This window comes from Erithacus rubecula (genome assembly GCF_903797595.1).
Source record: "Erithacus rubecula genome assembly, chromosome: 4".
In the NCBI taxonomy this organism is placed as follows: domain Eukaryota; kingdom Metazoa; phylum Chordata; class Aves; order Passeriformes; family Muscicapidae; genus Erithacus; species Erithacus rubecula.
In genome coordinates, this window is record NC_136686.1 from 24,017,534 (window position 1) to 24,036,878 (window position 19,345).

At 33.4% G+C, this 19,345-nt stretch overlaps 1 protein-coding gene across 3 annotated transcripts in view; it reads left to right on the forward strand.

Moving 5' to 3' along the window:
- The window catches only part of LRRIQ1 (leucine rich repeats and IQ motif containing 1), a 101,571-nt gene that overhangs the window by 16,280 nt on the left and 65,946 nt on the right, over window positions 1-19,345 (forward strand). For all 3 annotated transcript variants that reach the window (XM_079304970.1, XM_079304971.1, XM_079304972.1), the window contains 5 exons: window positions 5,768-5,841; window positions 6,127-6,220; window positions 8,921-9,097; window positions 15,334-15,810; window positions 17,860-17,998. In XM_079304970.1, coding sequence (XP_079161096.1) covers window positions 5,768-5,841; window positions 6,127-6,220; window positions 8,921-9,097; window positions 15,334-15,810; window positions 17,860-17,998 — 961 coding nt within the window. The remainder of the gene's footprint in view (window positions 1-5,767; window positions 5,842-6,126; window positions 6,221-8,920; window positions 9,098-15,333; window positions 15,811-17,859; window positions 17,999-19,345) is intronic.

The window sequence follows — 19,345 nt, forward strand, 5'->3', positions numbered from 1 at the left end:
TGGTGGGTTTCTTTCTTTCTTTAGCAATTGTTTCTAGAATATGTCTGTCAAACTTCATATTTCACAGCTAGCTTATTCGAAACAGACTTTGAAGGCTAAGTTAAGGGCAAGTACTAGAGTTAGAAAGGACAAATAAGAATGTTTTTTATTTTACATACATATGTTAATACCCTCCAAAACAAGTATATTTGCTTTAGTTTTTCACTCTTATGGTTCTGTTTAAAAGGTATAAAATAAAGAAGGATTGAGACAAGCAGCATAAAACTGGATCATGCACTCAAGGTCTCAGTAATTAGTTTTATGTTTGTTTTCTAAGATAAGCTATACGTCTTTAGAGGTAGAATGACCAGATATCCTGGATTAATAATATTTTTTTCCCCACCCCCCTTTTTATTAATTTAAATTCTACTAAAAAAAATATGAAGCATTTATTAGAATTTTCAGTATGTTAATAGGAAAATTAATTTTAAATTAATATCTATTATTTTTCTATGCTGTGGTTGTTTTATTCTGAATAAGACTGATCTCAGCTTAACAAACAGAATACTACATACCATATATAGAAATACACTCTCAACTAATTACTTCAGTCTCCTGTTAGTGAATAGATGTTTCTAAAGGGTGATTCATCTGCTGTTTTTAGCTGCCTGCCTTGAGACTAATCATAGCCTAAAAGTGCCTGTTCATCTTCTTTGACTAGTAAAAAAATCAAAATGACCACTTCATGTGTAGGTGCCTACATCGAGTAGAAGAATCCCAGCCTATGTGACATTTAGTTCAGCAGAGCCAATTGTGTCAGGGAGCCTGTGGGAAAAAGGATGTGTAAGACTGAGTCCTGTTTTCATAAGCAATGTCCTTTATGGAAATTGAATATGATTTAAGTATATACAACCTATATTTTTATAAAACTTTTCAAATTGTTTTCATAACATCTCTAGTGAAATACTATTCATGGAGACTCTTGGATGTAAATAAAATATCTACAGAAACTAATCTTCAACTCCTGCTCAGACTTCTAGGGTTTGGGATTTTTTGTTCCCTATTAATTCTTCTGGAGTCTGGAAAAAGTGCTTTCTGCCTGTGATTAAGCAAGAGCATTACATGTTAAGCATTAGATTTTGAGTCACACTGCTTGATTTAATTCTTATTCTTAATTAGGTTTTTGTTCCTTGTCCTGTTTAGCTTTTTTTGTGGAACACACAATAATGTGGTTCTATATTTTTGTAGTTTCCTCTTCGTCCTCCAGTGCAGCTATCCTGTGTGTAATGAAGTGTTTGCAAAACTGGAAGATCTCATATGCCTTCCAGGGGACCACATCTCAGGAACAGCTTGAATGCAGCCTCTGGATTTAGGTTGTGCTGGACTGGCCATGTGGATGTACCTTCAGTCACTTTCCTATCCCATCATCTTACAGTTCTTAATGTCCATTGTAGCGTTTGCTCTGGTGTTCCAGTAACCAAGCAGAGATGTAGTATTTGGTCTGCTGAATTCCTTTTGCTGGGCTATGAGAAAGTAGATATTTTTCCATCAACAGACTGGATATGCTGAAAATAAGTATACATCTTGCCCCCAAACAATTCCCCATTTTTCTTTGATAAATCTATAGCTTATGTCAAATCTTTGTGACAAACAGGACAAGATAGCCTTAAATTCATATTAAAAGCCTCAAAATTCCTGGCATTTCAGTAGCCTGCTCTGTTACAGTCATTTTATGTACACTTATAAGCAGCTCCATATGTGTGTGCTATAGCATAAGTAACTTGATGTTCCATAGAAACAGTGAATGTAATGGAGTAAGCTGTTGAAAGAAAAACTGTTTCTTTACTTTTATCCTACAGCCAGTGCGATTTTATGAATTTTTTCCAAGTGTGCAGTGAGTGCCATTTCCTCTACTGATTGCAGGAAGCCAATATAATGATAATGCTATGAATCTGTATATTTATGAAAGTAAGGTACTGTAAAAAGAAAATTCTTACACTAATTTACAGGACACTTTTATTCCCGAGATGCTTTGTCTGCATCATAAACCTGAAATTGTCAAAGGTAAAACTCCAAAAATTAGTTGTTTTAAATTGTTTTAAACCTGCAGTCTAAAAAGGAATTAAAACAGGTAGTAATTAACTCCTTCAAATAGAAAAAAGACAGCTATTTCACCACTGCTGCTTTTATTAAGTATTTTATTGTGACTTTTATATACAAAGAATATTCTTGATCGATGTGCAATTGAACAGAGGCAATGATGAATTTTCTCTTGACTTGGTTCCTGCAGAATTGGGACTATGAAGATCCATTCTTTATTTTATAGCAGCTGAGGACACAACTATTAAATTAGTTTAAAAAAGGGACATACTCCTTTTTCTTCTGCTGTGGATAAAGATTTAGGTGTAGGGGAAAACAACCTTGTCCTTGTGTAAAATTTTTAAATTATTAATATGTGTTAAGAGTTCATGTGGCATTTATATTTACAATACATTTAATTTATGTAGCTTACTAGTAATGTCTTTTTCATTTAAAGGTTTTACAGTGAGACACTAAATGTGCTGTTCAGGTAGCCCTTTTTTTTCAACTTCAAAAAGGCAAAATCCCTCCTAACATTCCTATTTTAATGTGGTACTAGTAAGACAAAATTCCTTTTTTTGCTATCTCTTGCTTTTCACAAAGATAACCTAAGTGAGATAGATAAAAATTTAATATTTTTAAAAAATACAGTGATCTCAAAAGTTTCTTTTTATTTTGGGAAAATGGTTTGTCCCAAGTCAAATTTGTTGTGAACACTTTGCTCCTGTGTTTTTGCATCTAGATGCATATTATTTCTGAAAAGCTTTTATTAGAAATGCTCAAAAGTTGGTTAAGTTCTTTCTTGGCATGCATTGTTCTCTCAAATATATCTGTATTTTTACTGAATTTCTCAGATATGAGAGTTGAGCAAGCCATAATATTTTGAGAATTTGACCAGCTTTCCAGAATTATCATGATAAATCTAAATGTCTTTGGATGTTGAAATAAGTGATTAATGAAAAAACCTATAGATATATAGTGGTTTTCATCATCCTATCCTTACCACTCTAGATTTTTTAAAATAATTTTCAGTAATTCTTTGCTGGTGATAAGGTTATCTCTAAGTATGTGGCATCATGGGTATTGTAATTGAAGTACTCCTACTAGAGTATTCAATAAGTGAAATGGCTACCTGACAGATTTCCTGTATTCTGTGTATTTGCCGCTCATAAATATGCATAAATATGCAAACTAAACTGTCTTTAATTTAAGCAATGAAAAAGAAATCTAGTCTTTGACTACAGATCTATGATAAATTTATTTTAGTTATTTTGCCCTGCTTTTTGCTAACTGCTTATTATCATCAGTGCTAATTTTTCTGGGGAAAAGCAGTTGCACAGCAGGATTTAGACCATATTGAACAGTAACTGTTATTCATGTTCAGAAACACAATCTTTATTTTCTCTGATGCATGCTTGCAACTATTCTTAGATCTTGTTTTCTGATGCAGCCACATAAACTACGTAAAGTCTATCTCTGACCTGCTCTGGTAGCTTCTTAAATGGGAGCAGAAAAAGGAAGCTATAGCTTGCTTTTTTGTGAATATCTTTTACTTTTGTGTCTTCTTTGTAATTTATATCTCTCTTATGCCCAGGGCTAATGTGACAAGGTCAAGTAGTATTAAGTTTTCAGTAATGTCCTTTGTCTTTCTGGTTTGAATTTTCTTAGGAAAAAAATTAACAAAGAATGTCGGTAAAGGGAAGGCTATAGAATGACAGAGAAATGTTTTAACTCTCATAATGCCAGTGGCAGGCAAGGACAGTCCAGGAGACAATTTTTAATTCACCACAGCATATGCTGATGAAGATCCAGAGAACTCATTACAAATGAAACACCTGCAATGTCTTTTGTCCCTTATGCAAAATATGACATTGGTTTTCTGAATATATGAATCTGCAGTCAGGAATGTTCAGTTTTTGCAGCCATACTTTTAGCCAGTAATATCTATGATGATATTTGCTACAAATGTTAAGTATATTTATGTACTGTTGACTGATGATGAACTTTGTAATGCTGAAAAATGCTGAAATTTGTAATACTATATACAGATCTACATACAAGGCTTAATACATTAGAGGGTCAATACTTGTTCATAGTTATTTGATTCCATGGGAAACTTCTACAGCACAAAGGAAGTAGAACTAAGTAGGACTAGAACCATGAGAACTTTAAAGAGAAAGAAGTGGAAGTGTAGTGGCAGGTACTCAGTTGTCTTTATATCTGTTTCTCTGAATTTACTCTTAAAATATTATGTTGCCATATAGAAATACTTCTCAACTAAATGTGGTAATTTTTTTTTGTTTTGAATTTGGTTGTATTTTCAGTAAGATTAAGTAATCCACAACCAACATTTATTTCATAATTTGTGCACCAGAGTAAAATTCAGCTCTGCCTTTTGTTGTAAAGCTTGTGCTGAAAACACAATGTATTCATACATTTCAGCAACGAAGACGCATTTATGTCTCTAAACAATTTTGAGTACATTACATTTTTTTGGTAGGGTCATATTTCAAACAAAAATATTCTGATTTATCCCTTTCAAAGACACTACATCCTCAGAAAATACTAATTTCTGTGAAAATTAGCAGTCAAAAATTGACCACATACAGTGGCATTTCTGTTACAATTCTCTTGCTATGCTAGGGCCTTGATGTTACCTAAACATGTATTTATTTTAAAAAGCTATAGTTAGTGAACAATGTGCTTAAACATTCTAGTTTTAGTTGATAGTTGGGATTCTTTGCATCTTGATTTTTACGTTTTCCTGTCTCTTTCATATTTGGCATAAACCGAGATAAACTTTAATCTGAAAGTTAATATTTAGCCATAGCCTGGCAGCAGAACAAACCATTGAACATTCATTCTTGCATTAATGAAAGTTTGCAAGCAAAGAAATAGCACTGAGCCTTACTCCATTAGAAGTAACAATAACACACATTTTAAAGTCCTAGTCCCTTTGTACAGATGAATGTCAGCTTGGTTTGTTTACATTTACTCTTCAATACTGCAAACAAGAATTTTGTCCTGTCTTTAGTATTGCTTTGCTGCATTATTGCTCAAGGAAAGCTCTGATAATGCAAGAAGAGCTATTCCATTACCAGTTCCATAACTCTCTCCATAATCAGCACCTATTTGACACAATCTGACAGAAGTAGTAACACAGAGGAAAGACTAAAAGTATGTTACAGGATAGTGCAACCTTGACCTGTTGAAAAATGCATCCATGACAACAGTTATCCTAGTTTTAGGATCTAGGAAGTAATGTGCTGATTGGAGAAAAAACCTGATAAGCAGTCTGAGCAATGAGAAAAGAGGAAAGAAGCCAAGCAAATTTTACTTTTTCTGCAGAATCAGGACCTTCTATTAGCACCATTCTAGTTATGGTGCCTAAAGAACAGCCAGCTAAGTTGTGCAAATTTTATAAGTCTTTAGATCTTCAGCACTAAGTGGAGGGAAGAGAATGAAATATTTATCAGATAAAAAAACATTGAAGATAAAATATTAAAAGCTAAGATGCTGAGAAAATGAATAAATATTTCCAAGCTAAAATGTCAGTAATCAGTCCTAGCATCTTGGATAGATAAATAGGCATTTTCTTATACAAATAAGTAAATTGTCATACCTGCAAAAGATTCTGGTGTCTTTCTTTTGATGGACTGCTGTTTAAATTTCAACTTTTTAAAAAATATTTTCTGGGTTTTTTTCTTAGATTAACTGACCTGGTGCCTTTAAATTCATTTGTATTTTTGGAAAAGCTAGATATCAAAAATAACTTCTTGTCAGGTGAGTTGGACTAAAAAAAATAAAATAAAAACCCCCATTCAAATAATACCTTTTTAGTTAAATTATAAACTGCTTTGAATGGGACTGTTCACATGTATTTATATTTATACAAATATTTTCCCAACATTAATGTTATAGATATTAATTAAAACTGTACTCTATGGATAGCAGTCTTGCATTTAGGACTTCATGATATTGGTACATTTTACTTTCATGTAAGATTTTATGGGAAATAAGATGGTTCTGCATTCAGACATACTTAGGTTTCTTTCTGCTATACTACAGATCTTAAAGATGTCCATGCATGGTTTAGTGGCTGCCATAAACTAAAGGAGTTGTCATTGAGTGGGAATCCTCTTCTCCAAGAAAAGAACTGGAGGTAAACAAATACTTTAATTTGCTAAATCAAAAGTCAAAATCAGGTAATAGATTGTTTTATGTATCTTAGTTAAATAGTAGAGACACTCCCACATAATCTGAACAGTCTTGCTGCTGTGACAGGTTTACATTGCACATAGCTAGTGAAGGTGTAATGTCTGTTAAAAGAAAAGGTCATGATGAATGTTTGATTTTTCCTTAGTAGTTGAAAATCAGTGGTTTTTATGCTTCTTCAAATTCCTTATCTCTATGTCAGAATTTAATTCCTCTTAAAATTATGAAAGAATTGTGAGAGTAATGTTGTCACTTTCCCTTCAGTGATGTATAATACTGGAATAACAATCCAAAAAATCAAAGAGCTAGTCCTATATAAAAAAATAAGTAGGGTAGAAAAGAAACTTGACATACAAAATGATGTGCAGTAACCATGATTCCTGAAAAAAGTACTTACATCAATTTGTAAGCCATAGGAGTAAAATTGTATATTAATAGGCTTTTTGTATTATTTTTTGTATATTGGACATAATACTTGATGTATGGTCTCCCTAGTGCCATGTATGGGGTATGATCACTGCCCTCGTTCTGCTGTCCACACTAAAGCCTAAAAAACCAAAACCACCCTCACATTTATATCCCCCATTTGAAGATTTTTGTACAAATTTAGGATTACTAATCAAAAGAGAAAACCCAACTATTTCAGACTTTTAGTTAAAAGTATTTGAGTAGTTTAACAGATAGCTGTGCAAGTACATTCTTGATTGGTTTTTTTTTATTTTTTAAATTTAATTTAATTTTTATTTATTAATTTATTAATTTATTTGCACCGCATGGGTCCTGCAAGTAATTTCATTCATAAAATTCAGTGACTGCGACCATTAAATTTTCCTTCCCATTGTTTGAATTCCCACTATTTTACAAAACTAAGTGTTATTTCACTTGTAACCTGGAGGGAAAAGCTTTCTGAATTTCAATTTAGCTATGAGAACTGACACTTTAGATTGCTTAAACCAATAGAGCTTTCATGATTAGACAAGAGATTAATTTGTCTAAAGGATTTAAAGTATGGGATACTATGAAATATGGATTTGCTGAATACAGCATTGACTGTAACTTCAGACAATATGTTCCAGTGAACTTTACATAACCCCTTGATACCAACAAAGGAATTAGTTGTAAAATTTCCCAATTGGTTTTGTACTTTCATGTCCAGCCAGTGATAATACCAACAAAAGTGAAGTAGTAAGAAATCTCTTTCTAAAAATTAAACCCTGGGATCAGTCTGAGCACTCCTAGGGGAATATGTTTCAATGCTGTAATGATTAATAGAGCCTCTTAAGTGACAGAATATTCACCAGGAAGTTTTCACTAAATGAAATATTGACTCAGCCCTTCACCAGGAGAAACCAGCTGGAAAAATGAGTGTTGAGATCCCACAGCTCTAAGAGACAAAACTTCCATCATTGATCAACTTTGATATGTCACTGTTTTGGTGTATTGTTATTCAACATCAGCTTTAGCAATTTCTCTGTGTTCAGAAACTGTTGATCTAGACCCATATTTTTATTCCAAATGTTCTTCAGATGATCTTAGCCCTCATTAATGGACTGTAGAAAAGGAAAAAGGAAAGTTTCCTATTTGCAAAAACTGATATTCTATTCTGTTTTTTGGAATACTATAATACAGTCATAGAGACTTTCTCTGATTTTAAGCTTAGTGTATGTTGTCTGAGCTGAGTAGTTATCCTTTAGCTTCACAGGGAGTAGTCAGGGAGTTCCAAAATTTTGAAAACAATACAATATTTTTCCATAATAGGGGGATTTACAGCCTGCAATTAGTATTCTTTCAAGAGTTCGTGTTACTTAAAACTGAGTTAATGGAAACATTGAGAGTTGATATAATTTTGCAGTCTTCAAACTTTCTACAAATTTGGTCTGGTACAAGAAATATGTGAAAAAAGATTGGAGTAGCAGTTTGCATCTCTCAGTAACATAAACGAGACCACATTGATGATAATTAAATGTTTTTGTTTGTTTGTTTTATTAGGTAAGTTACTCATATGTATTTTTTCTTGCATCAGTGGCCACAGTTGTCCTTTTTATAGCAAGGGAATTTCACCTTTGCTCTCATTCCTTTCACTGATCGGAATTCATTATTTCAAAAGTAGATTTTTTTTTTCCTGTCAGGCATACCAAATAGCAGGTCAGTATATGTGGTATATGCAATTGATAAAGGGAGTAGAATTGGCAAGGTTTAGTATTTTTAGCAGTTTTAAAATTTCATTTTTTTCATGCATCAACAAAATCACTACTGTATCTTATTCCTATGATTTAGTTTGCTGTTGCCTACTAACTGAATTAATTACAGGTGCCTATGCACAAGTGTGTCAAATTTTCACATTAAGGTTTGTGTAGGTAAAATTCTAGCTCTAGTGATTTGAGACTTTCTTGCTGTCAGTTTTTCAACAGTGCTCTTTATACCAACGAAGTAGTAAGAAATCTTGCTTCTGTGTTTTATTCTTTATATTATTCTTTAGTATAAGTATAAATTTTTAGTTACTATGTTAACATATGAAATAAGGACAAATACACTGAAACATTTAGAGAACTATCTTCGTGTTCTGTATTGTTACATGAGTGTATCAATAAAACGGGTGTTTTAGCGTAAGGATTTTTTTTAAAAAAATATTTTTTTTCCCCCTAAGGTCTTCCATGTTGGAGATCCTTCCTAGTTTGCAGTTGCTTGACGGTGAAATCTTAACCCTTCATACTTTACCCACAACTGAAAAAATCAAAGCATCAGAATTAGGAACTTTTCTGCAACTTTGTCAAGTTCAAATTGAAGAAATTACTCAACTGAAAAAAAAGGCTGCTGAATTGGAGTACGTATTTATGTGACTATAAATTACATTCAGAAATAATTTTTTTATGTGTTGTTGCTGAAGTTCTTGTTGTCATATGAATCAAAACTTGGGGTGTTTTGCCTGGAAATGTATTAGGCTAAGAAAGAGATTAGAATCGTTGACTTCAGAGCAAAATCTGTTTTAGACATATTAACTTATGAGGGCCTTGAGTTTTGTTTCTTTAAGTTTGAGAAAACAGGTGGTTCAAAACCTGCAATTAGTAGTTGAATGAATTCATAGACACAACATAGTACAGTGCTATGCAGAAATTGTAGCTTAAATACTGAAAGTTGTAAAATCATGATTTCTAACTTTTACTTAATCAAATTGAATTTGGCTGTTGATTCAATATGCTCTTTTTTTATTTGTGCATTTTTTTTCCATGTGTGCGTTATTCACACTAAATAATTGCAAAAGATTTAACCTCTTCTCTCTTTAAGGTACTGAATTAGATGGTTCTGTTTACAGGTCTTTAATTTTGTTATACTTGCTACCTTTATCATTGTTACCATGGTTAGTTGTCCAGTAACTTCAGCTTAGACCATGCAAGTGGTAATTTATCACTTACACATGCTATGTTTTAATTGTTTTGTAATGTCTAAATATCTCAAAATTCTCATTTCTGCACAGGGTAATATTGTATTGCATGGGGTTTTTTTTTGTTTGTTTCATAGTCCCTTTTAATTTCCTACAGTCCTTTGAATATCCAGCCTATGTTTTAATTTTTGGAAAAGTAGTTTTCTTGATTCTGCCAGGTACTGAACATTATCCCAGAGCAGGTGAAACATGTGCTGTTTTACATTGCTTTAGTTTGGACTTTGCCTTGCATACTTTGTTGGTTCAGGAAAAGTATGCACTTTTCAGAATCTGGTGGTTCTGGTGTTTTCATGTAAGCCTATATATCCATGGTATCTTGTTACTAGCTAACAGTTTGTTACATTGCTGTATTATTGCAGCATTTACTAAGCTGCAATAAAATCTTCATAGTTCAGAATCAGATTAATTTGAAAATAAATTTGTATTAACAATTAGATTGAAATTAGTTGGGAGAAATTATATAGTGCATATTTCTATAACAGATGTAATGTGTAAGTGGCTCCTAAAAGTCATATGTTTCTCCATTAAACCATCAAGATATGTCTTCTCCACTTCTGTGATTTTTGGCTTCTAGTTTGCAGATGGGAAGCTGATATTTTGTAATTTATTTACCATCCTGAAATGGTGTTCTCTCCTTCCTTTTTCATGAAATAAAATAGATCTCTTTTTTTTCTATGATTGAGAAAGTCTTTCCATGTCTGATATTTAGACATTTCATCATTATCCTTTTGCAGAAAAAAAAAAAAAAGCTTATAATTACAATATGACTTGTGAGCAAACTGTAGTAGAATCTAAGGACCTAAATTTTATATACATCTCTGCAAGATGGTAGAAATGAGAGGGAAAGATATTCCTAAAATTTAATTTTTTATTTTATTCTGCATGAATGGACATAAGAAAGATAAATTGGAAATGCGTTGGGTCGTTCGGCTCAGACCATCCATTAATCATAAATGGTATGGGGCTCATGCTACTTTCTGGAAGCTGACTTGTACTTCTAATGTCTCTCACCAAAGACTGGGAGCAGGAGGTGGAAGGATTCAAAGGCAGCTGATGAGAGGAGGGCAACCAGTCAGACATAGGCAAGATGGGAGGATAGGTCAGCAAGAACCTTGTAAATTGAACAAGGACAAGTGCAAAGTTCTTTCCCTAGGAAGAAGGTAAAGAAAGGAGGCTTTTTGGTCCCTCCCAGGCTGCTTGATGAGTGGAAGAGAGAAGGCCTTGAAGCTGTCCAAGCACTCTTCAGGAGAAAATTAGTGTTTTATCAATACAGTTTCAATCACAAATCTGAACCACAGCATTATATGGGCAACTGCAGTGTGAATTAATTCATTCCAGGCAGAGATAGTACAACTGGATGTAAGGAAAAACCTTTTCAGGGTGGTATAGTGATAAATTGCAATAGGCTGCCCAGAGTGGTTGTGCAGTCTTGTTCTTGGAGATTTCCAAGACCTGACAGGATGAAAACCTGAGCATCCTGGTCTAATTTAAGAGCTAGCCCAGCTCTGAAGCAGAATGTTGATCCAGAGACCTCCTGAGGTTATTTCAACTGAGAATTTTTCTATGATTCTATGTAAATTTTGAAAGAGAAATATTTGAAAGAACCTGCAGATATTTGAGAAGAGCAAGAGTGGAAAGAGGTGATTATGTAAACATCTCTTCTTTCCTGAATTTATGGTTTGGGTGGAGGAAGGGCAGGGAGTGCAGAGGGAGGGTTGTGGGATTTTTGAGCTTTTGAGAATTCATTTGTGATCTTTTAAATGGGTAGCCATGACATGATTGAAGCATCTTGTATCAAATTTGATCTTAAAATTAATTTATTGTGTGTTAAAACCATCTATCTTTCATTTTGACTGAAGTAAAATTTACGGATGACTTGAAAACCATTGCAAACTGCAGTTCATAAAAGAAACTCTAAACAACTTGTTTGTATATAAGCCTTAGTGGCATAGCTATTATATGTACATATTGCAATACTTTGACTGAATTAATGTGGCATTGCTAAACAACAGGCCAACAATAGAGCAAACTTCTATCTGTTTCACATCTAGCTAAGTTATGAGCCCCTGTAGGTGCGACCTCAAGTATGTAAGCTGCCAAAAGTAATCACTGCTTGCTTCCCTAATCTGTTTCATACACCACTGCTGCCCCGTTAAATTCTCTGTGCTGTTTCTCACAAAACTTCTCTGTTGATGCCATGCTTAAGAGTAAAACTGACTTTAAAATTTAATTTCTCTATTATACTAAGTGTTTTCTGTCACATAACTTTTAGATGACTTGTAATAAGTAATCGTGTAAAAAAAATAGTATGATTCATGTGCTGCAGCAATTTGTTTTCAGCCATCAGATGTGCAGTTGTCTGGCTATTGGAACCTGAACTTTATATTATTATTATATTATTGTATGTATATTATAGTGAAAATGACAGGAATTTCATAAATGGTGTTGCAAGGAAAAAATATGTCAACAGTGACCTGTTTCATGTTTGTAAGGGACTTTGGTAAATGGAAGTGAACATCAGTAATGATGCCTATAGAAGTTTCCCTGAAGACATTAGATTTTACCCCACACTATTGCAAATGAAAGCTTACGTACATTGAGGAGTACTATTTGAATATTCCATGTATTATAATTATGAATTTCACAGTAGGGAAAAACATGATACTAAGCAAGGCTTTAGCTAGCACACACTAGTATACAAAGGGGTGGAATATTAATTATAATTTAACTGCAAGGGCCAGGAGAAAACTGCCAATCCTGATCAGAACTGGCTTGTTTTTTCCAAGCTGTCCCTTTTGTCTCTAAGAGATTTGTTCTGCTGACTTTTCCAGATTTACTGTCTCATTCTGAGAAAATTATGTTCTTTGAATGACCAGGCAGTAGAAAATTTATACAAAATGTATTAGCTTTACAAGCAAGCCTCTGCCATGGCTTTAAATTAATTAGCCACATTTTTGCTGATTTAAATTTCACTGGAAGTCTTAAAGCATGAATACTTTGTTCTTTTCTATATCTGTTAAGTCAGCCTGTGCATGGATCCTTATGCTTCCTAGGTGCTGCCAGTGGGGTTTATTCCCCTTCATGTCTACTCCTCTGTTGCCAAACACTGCATGGGAATTCAGCAGGTTTTGGTTTAAATTAACCAGGACAGTGATGGATACTCTTTGTGAATTGATGTGACGACTGAAATTGTAACAGTCCTTAATGAATGCCTGACTTAAATTTCCAAATAGATTAAAATCTGATTCTAATGTTTTTATCTTTCCTCAAAGTCCCTAGAAAATGCTAGCACAAATAAAGAGGTATCTGATTAAAAAACAAACAAACACAAAAAAGCTACACATAGGTTTTTGCTCTTAGCATTTTTTTTTTGTGAAAATACGTGGGTCTTTAGTGTCAGGGCCACTAGTTTAGCACATTTGTACAGTACTGCAAGACTCATCCCTTGCTCTTCTGGCTTATTACCACTTTCTCCCACTGCAAAAAGCAATAGTTATGCTTTGTGGTTATGCTAAATTTGCATATGGTATAAATCACTTTCACTTGTTCAGCAACTGAACATGAAGGAATGTGCTGGTGAAAGCAGAAAGCCATAAAAATTTTGCTGGTGCAAGGCCACCATATTTATCTATATTTCTTCTCATGCTAAGCAGCCAGACACTAAGGACACTGGTGTTTCCATAGGATAATTCCATTTCTTGTTTTGCCTTGTTGCCAATTTATGCTTAAAACCTTAACCAAGAAGCAGTTCCAGGTTAAGTATGACCAATAACACTGGAAAAGGTCTGAAATGCAAACAGTGAGTTTACATTAATTGAAAAGGAAATATTGTGCTATCAAAAGTCTTAATACTGTCATATTTCTTACTTTGTCTTCTCTCTTTCCTTGTATGATTTTTTTACCATTAAAGAGGTAAACCAGTCCTGTGTATTTTCCATTACAGCAGCTTCCTTTCTGTGGTTTGAATAAGCAGTCTTCAGGAACACATCTCTGGCATCAAGAGTGCAGTGCTGTTGAGACACTGAGAAAGTTGCAATGTGTTGATAGGATGCCTGATATCCGTGTTCACTGAAGGGAACCACCAAGTTAGTATTCAGGCCCCATCATGACCTTTGGTGTCCGTGCACTGGAGCTTTGCCTTCATTTACATTTGAGGAGAACCTCAAACACACCATGCCTCTTCATTGCACATCAGTGTCTGAGATGTCATTTCAGCTTCGTTTCTTGTTTCTTTAAACTAATATGACTGCCTAAACCAAAAAGTTACTGATACAGACAGCAGCCTAAAAATCCTGCAAAATCAAAATATAGTTGTGGATTGCCAGAGAAGGTATGGGAGTGGATGCATGCCCACAGTGACAAGATGGTATTTTGCAGCCACTGCTTGGGAAAACTATCCAAAAGCAGCCTCTATAAAAAAAACCTAACACAAAAAATTATTCCCTGTCTGAATTTTCACTTTTTGAACTTCACCTTTCATTTCTGCTTAACATATTCATAGCTACTGGAAGGATGAAACAGCTTCTTGAGATACACCTGCACCTGTCAAAGGAGAGGATTCACTGTTATAGTGGTTTGTCTTTCTTTCTTTCTTTCTTTCTTTCTTTCTTTCTTTCTTTAGACAATGAACAAGGATACTCAGGATATAGTTTTCACAGGAATTTTTTTGCTCAATATGTAAAACATTCTGGGGTTTTCTGCAATACTTTAATTTCCATAAACAAATAAACCATTGAAATAAAGCAAAGAAAAGGAAAGAAACAGGTTGGAATGGATTTTTTCCAATTTTTCAAATCTTTTTTGTCTTACCATATTATTTTATGCAGAAATTTGGTAATGATCTTGTACCAGACTTAAATTTTTTAAATACTTGAACTAGTTCAATATATTTAACTAAATAATTAATGCTTTAAGTATTTTCTGTTAAATTGCTATTCTTACTATGTAGTATGTTAGATCATTAAACAAATATATAGATTTGTTTAAATATTAAAATATTTAATATTTATATGCACAAAGAACAAATGAGAGCCAGACTTCATAGATTACTATTGCTTCAGTCTAGCACTTTCTCTTATATTGATAAAAATATTTGTACTTAAAAGTTTATGTTTTCCTGAATTTTATTTTGATGTTGTAGTTTGTTGGTTTGAATCTAAGTTTGGGTTCTGTTGCTTTAGTTCTTATCTAAATTTTAAAATTGCTGTTATTTTTATATGAGCTTTCATAGTTGCCAGGTAAGATTGGATTATTAAGGCAAAATTGCTTCAAATACTCTGAAAATTTGGACTGCACATGCCACTAACTACACAGAAAGTTAATAGTGAAATACATGTTATAATGGCTATTTATAAAAAAACAACTTGAAAACTCTTTTAGAAAAACTCAAAGTAAAATAAGAAGTATGTGTGATTTTATTTTTAATATGTCCAAAAGAAGACAAAATCTAATAAGATTTATGATTACTGAAACTGGCTTTCCATTAGGAGTAATTTCTATTTGCTCTAAGAATATGGAAACATCTAAGAATACTTGAAAATACAAGGTATTTTAGAAAATAATAGAGGGATTTTTTTTAAAAGCATTCTAACAGACATTTTTTTTTTCTTTTTTTTCAGAGTTGCCTCTTCTATTGATTCTGCACTGGGACAATGCTGGTATTTTAATCAGTTGATGAAACTTAGTGTTAAACATCGATATGTACATGAGTATGGTGAGCTCAGCATTACTGACAGAGATGGACCAGAAGCACTTCAAAATCATTTAAAGCAAACATCCACTGGCTGCCTACAGGAAAATAACCTCTTTATCATGGGTGTGACAGAAAATAAACAGGTCTTGTTGGATCCTTCCAAAAGATGGATTACTACTGGTGATATTCAGGCCACAGTCATTAACTCCTCCATACCTGTGCAGCAGAAGGAAAATAGAGAAGATCAGATAGCTAGGCAGAAGAGCACTGAATCTTGTATTAATTACAGTGTGGAGAGCAAAGGCAATAATAACATGTCAGGCCAACTCACATTGCAGCAGTCAGTGATAGTAGCAAGTGATACGGGAAGAAATTTCCAGCACTTTGGGAATGATATAGAAAGGTAAGACAGATGTCAGGTTGCTTTCAAATCAATTATATAGATAGACAATAAGAGTGAGGATTTTTTGTTTAAAATAGAGGCAAAGAACTTGTAAGATAATATTTTCGAGCTTATTAGACAATAAATCATTATATTCAAGTGTTGCACATTAGGCTTCCATGTTAGCCATTAAGAATCCTTTGTGGTATTCTCCCAGTTGGTATATTAGGATATAGATATTTATGTTCTTCAAATAACATTGAGACACCAATTCAATGACACATACAGAGTTAGGAATGCAAATGCCAAATGTTTTGCAACTAGAAACTAGTGTAAGGTTTTTTTTGCCAAAATTATTCATTAGACATTTAAGATTCATCTGCCTAAACTTTACAGTCAGTACCATTTAGAAGGCAAGAGGAAAAATTGCTGAAATCTACCGTCCTAATCCCTTGATTTAGGCCACTTTTCTGCTGTTGTGATGACTGAAGAGCTAATGGCTTGCCCTGCTTTTGGTACTCTTCCAACATGCCTTAACCTGCTTCTTAAAAGTAGAGGCAGGGGTGAGAGTCCAGTTCAGCTTGTTATGTGTCCCCAGATTTTCTCCTCCATGAGCCAGACTAGTTTGTTACCTTTTTGGAATGTGTTTGCTACTGATTTGCATGGTTCTGGATGTACAGACAAGGCAAGGAGAAGCTGATTTTTTTGCAGGAATTCTGCAAGATTTGAGTTAAAATTTTGTAAGAATTCAGTTTCAAAAACAGATATCTTGAGAATAGTATGAAAAGCAAGCATGGCAGGTGTGCTTATTTGAGCGGTTTAGGCTTATGGAAAATCTGAAACTGCTCTGTAGGTACTTAAGGCACTAATTGTCATAAAATGTATGATTAAGGAAGACCATGCAATTCATGATCACCTGTCAGCAAGATGAAAGCAAGAATACATTAGTCTATTGCATGAGATGAGTACTTTAAAAATTTTGTGAAAGAGTTTAATTAGTTTCTTGTTAACATTTCAAATAAATTCTCTAAGTATGTTTTCTTTTTAAAACAGAATGCAAAACAGTTTTTGTATTTATCTTGACCTCTGAAGTGTAATTTTTAATTTTTTTTTTCCTGACTAGTAGTCCTCTATTTAGATGCACTACACAAGGAAAGGAATTAAATAACGATTGGAAATTCAGATATCTTTTCTTTAATACACTATCCAGTTGAAATGAGTATTTTGTGGAGAAAAGAATTCCATTATAGTAAAGATAGTAAAGTTATAATGCAGAGCTGACATTATACTTTTTCTCTATCAGTAAGAATTATATACATATATGAACATATATTTAGAAATCTGAATCACTTAAGAGATCTAGTCTGTACTTAGTGCTTGTTAAAAAAAATGAGCAAACTAGAAAATGTATACATATAATCACTAGTCATAAGTCTTAAAGGGTAAAAGCAGGCAAAAGATGAAATTCCACATTCTGTGTTTTTCCTGTCTACTCCGTTGAAAATACTTGTCCCATGCAGTTTTCAGTATTTAGTCCTTCTTAGTGCTTGGTGTTTGTGTTTTAGGTTTTTCGGGGGTTTGTTTGTTTGCTTGTTTTATTTCTGTTTGTTTGGGTTGTTTTGGTGGGTTTTAGGGTGGTTTTTTTTGTTTTGGTTTTTCTTGGGGGTGGTTTGGTTTTTTGGGGTTTTTTTGTTTTTTTTTTTTTACTTTTTTGTATAGTCAATGGAAATAAGTAGACCCCTCCAGTAATTTCTTCAGTCATTGCTGTACCACTTTTGCTCTTAATCCTTCCTTTGAGGACTCCTCCTCTACTGTGACTATTCATGGAGTAGAGCCCAGTGGACATTAGTCCTTAGATAACTGAATTTCAAAAGTTATGTGATGTGAATATTCTCTAGTGTTTCTGAATATATATGTCACATCTGGATTGTAATTTCTTGTTTAGTGGCACAACTTCTCATTTGTCTCGAAGCACAGTGCTATGTTTTATGGTTGAAATTTGGCAGATATGATAATCCACTTGTATTAATGAGGCTATGTGGGTCATAAATGTATTTATTTCTCCATAAGATTACATATGGCAGCATCCACGATCCAGTCTTTTTGGCGGCAGTACCGTGTTCAGAGGAAACATGACTGCAAGGAAACAGAGAATCATCAGTTTGTAGAAAGTTTGAGAGAGAAACATGCAGCTGCCACAGTAATCCAGGTTGGTTTATGGTGTTTTCTTTTTGTAAGTTGAATAACAAAAAAATCTTTCTGGTTTTGTGTGTCATCTTCTATTTTGCTTATTATCTTATTAAGTTTTATAACTAAACATCTTTGTTTTATTTAATAAGCTTGCTTTTTCTAAACAGATACTTCTTTACAAAAAGCTTTATTGAAATATAAAAATATTTTCCCTTTTTTCATAAGTATTTCCCTAAATTATTTTTACTTGATTTAATTCTAATGTTATATTTAAGAGATTCTGTGCCCATGTTCTTACTTGGGCCTGTCTATGCTATGAAACTGATGGTTGCTGTGTAACCAATGTGTTGTGTGTGATATCTGTGTGGCTAAATAATCTTCCCCTCTCTCTTTTATCCTACCTATCCATTTCTTTCCTTCTCTTCTCATCTTCAAAACCCAGGACTGCTTTATCTGTATTGTCCTTGGGAAGAGCCCATTGCCTAGGCTGTCCTATGGTAGATACTGAGCTAGTTGAACAGAATGGATTACTATGACCAAGAGTTGAAGTCCATATCTTGACTCTGTTTAGTTTGCTAACCAATATTTGCCTGCCAAGTTGAAGCAAGTAAACTCTGTCGATTTCATATTTCAAGTTTATGTGGAAACATTCCATAAAGTAAGTCTTATATACAAATTTCAAAAATGATAAGGTGATTTAGAAGCAAAAATTTGTTATTGGAGTAAAATGTGTAGCTAGCATATTAACAATTGATTTCCAAAGACTTATTTAATCCATTTTTTAACTTACTTATGTATTTGACCTATACTATATATTAAAGTGGTGCATTTAACAAATCTGCATAATGATTAATATGTGCTTCCTTTCATCTGTTTCAAACATGGTAATTCCCAAAGTGCATATGAAAAGTAATTTGTTGTTTATTTTCTGTGCATATTACAGGTTTTTAGATCTCCCATACATCCATCCTTATATCCACTTTTTGGAAATAGAAGTTTAGTCTGTTTAGTCTCTTTTCACATTTCTTCGTAATTCTCTTTATCTTTTTGTTCCTCTCTGGACCTTTGCCACAATCTGTCACAATCTCATTAAAAGAAGCAACAAGAACTGAAATCCATAGACAGATATGGAATGAATTCATACAGTAAGGAAACTCTTATTTTGTTTCTTAAAAACATGTTTCTTAAAAGCATAAAAAAATCATGTGATTTTTCTTTTTGATCATGACTGAGCCCTGACATGGTGCTTTCATACATCTCTCTTAGCAGCTGCCTCACAATTTCGCCTTCTGCATATATCGTTAGGATTCATTTTCTCTTTTTAATCTGTAAGAACTATTTGTCTTTGTTGAATGTAATATATTTG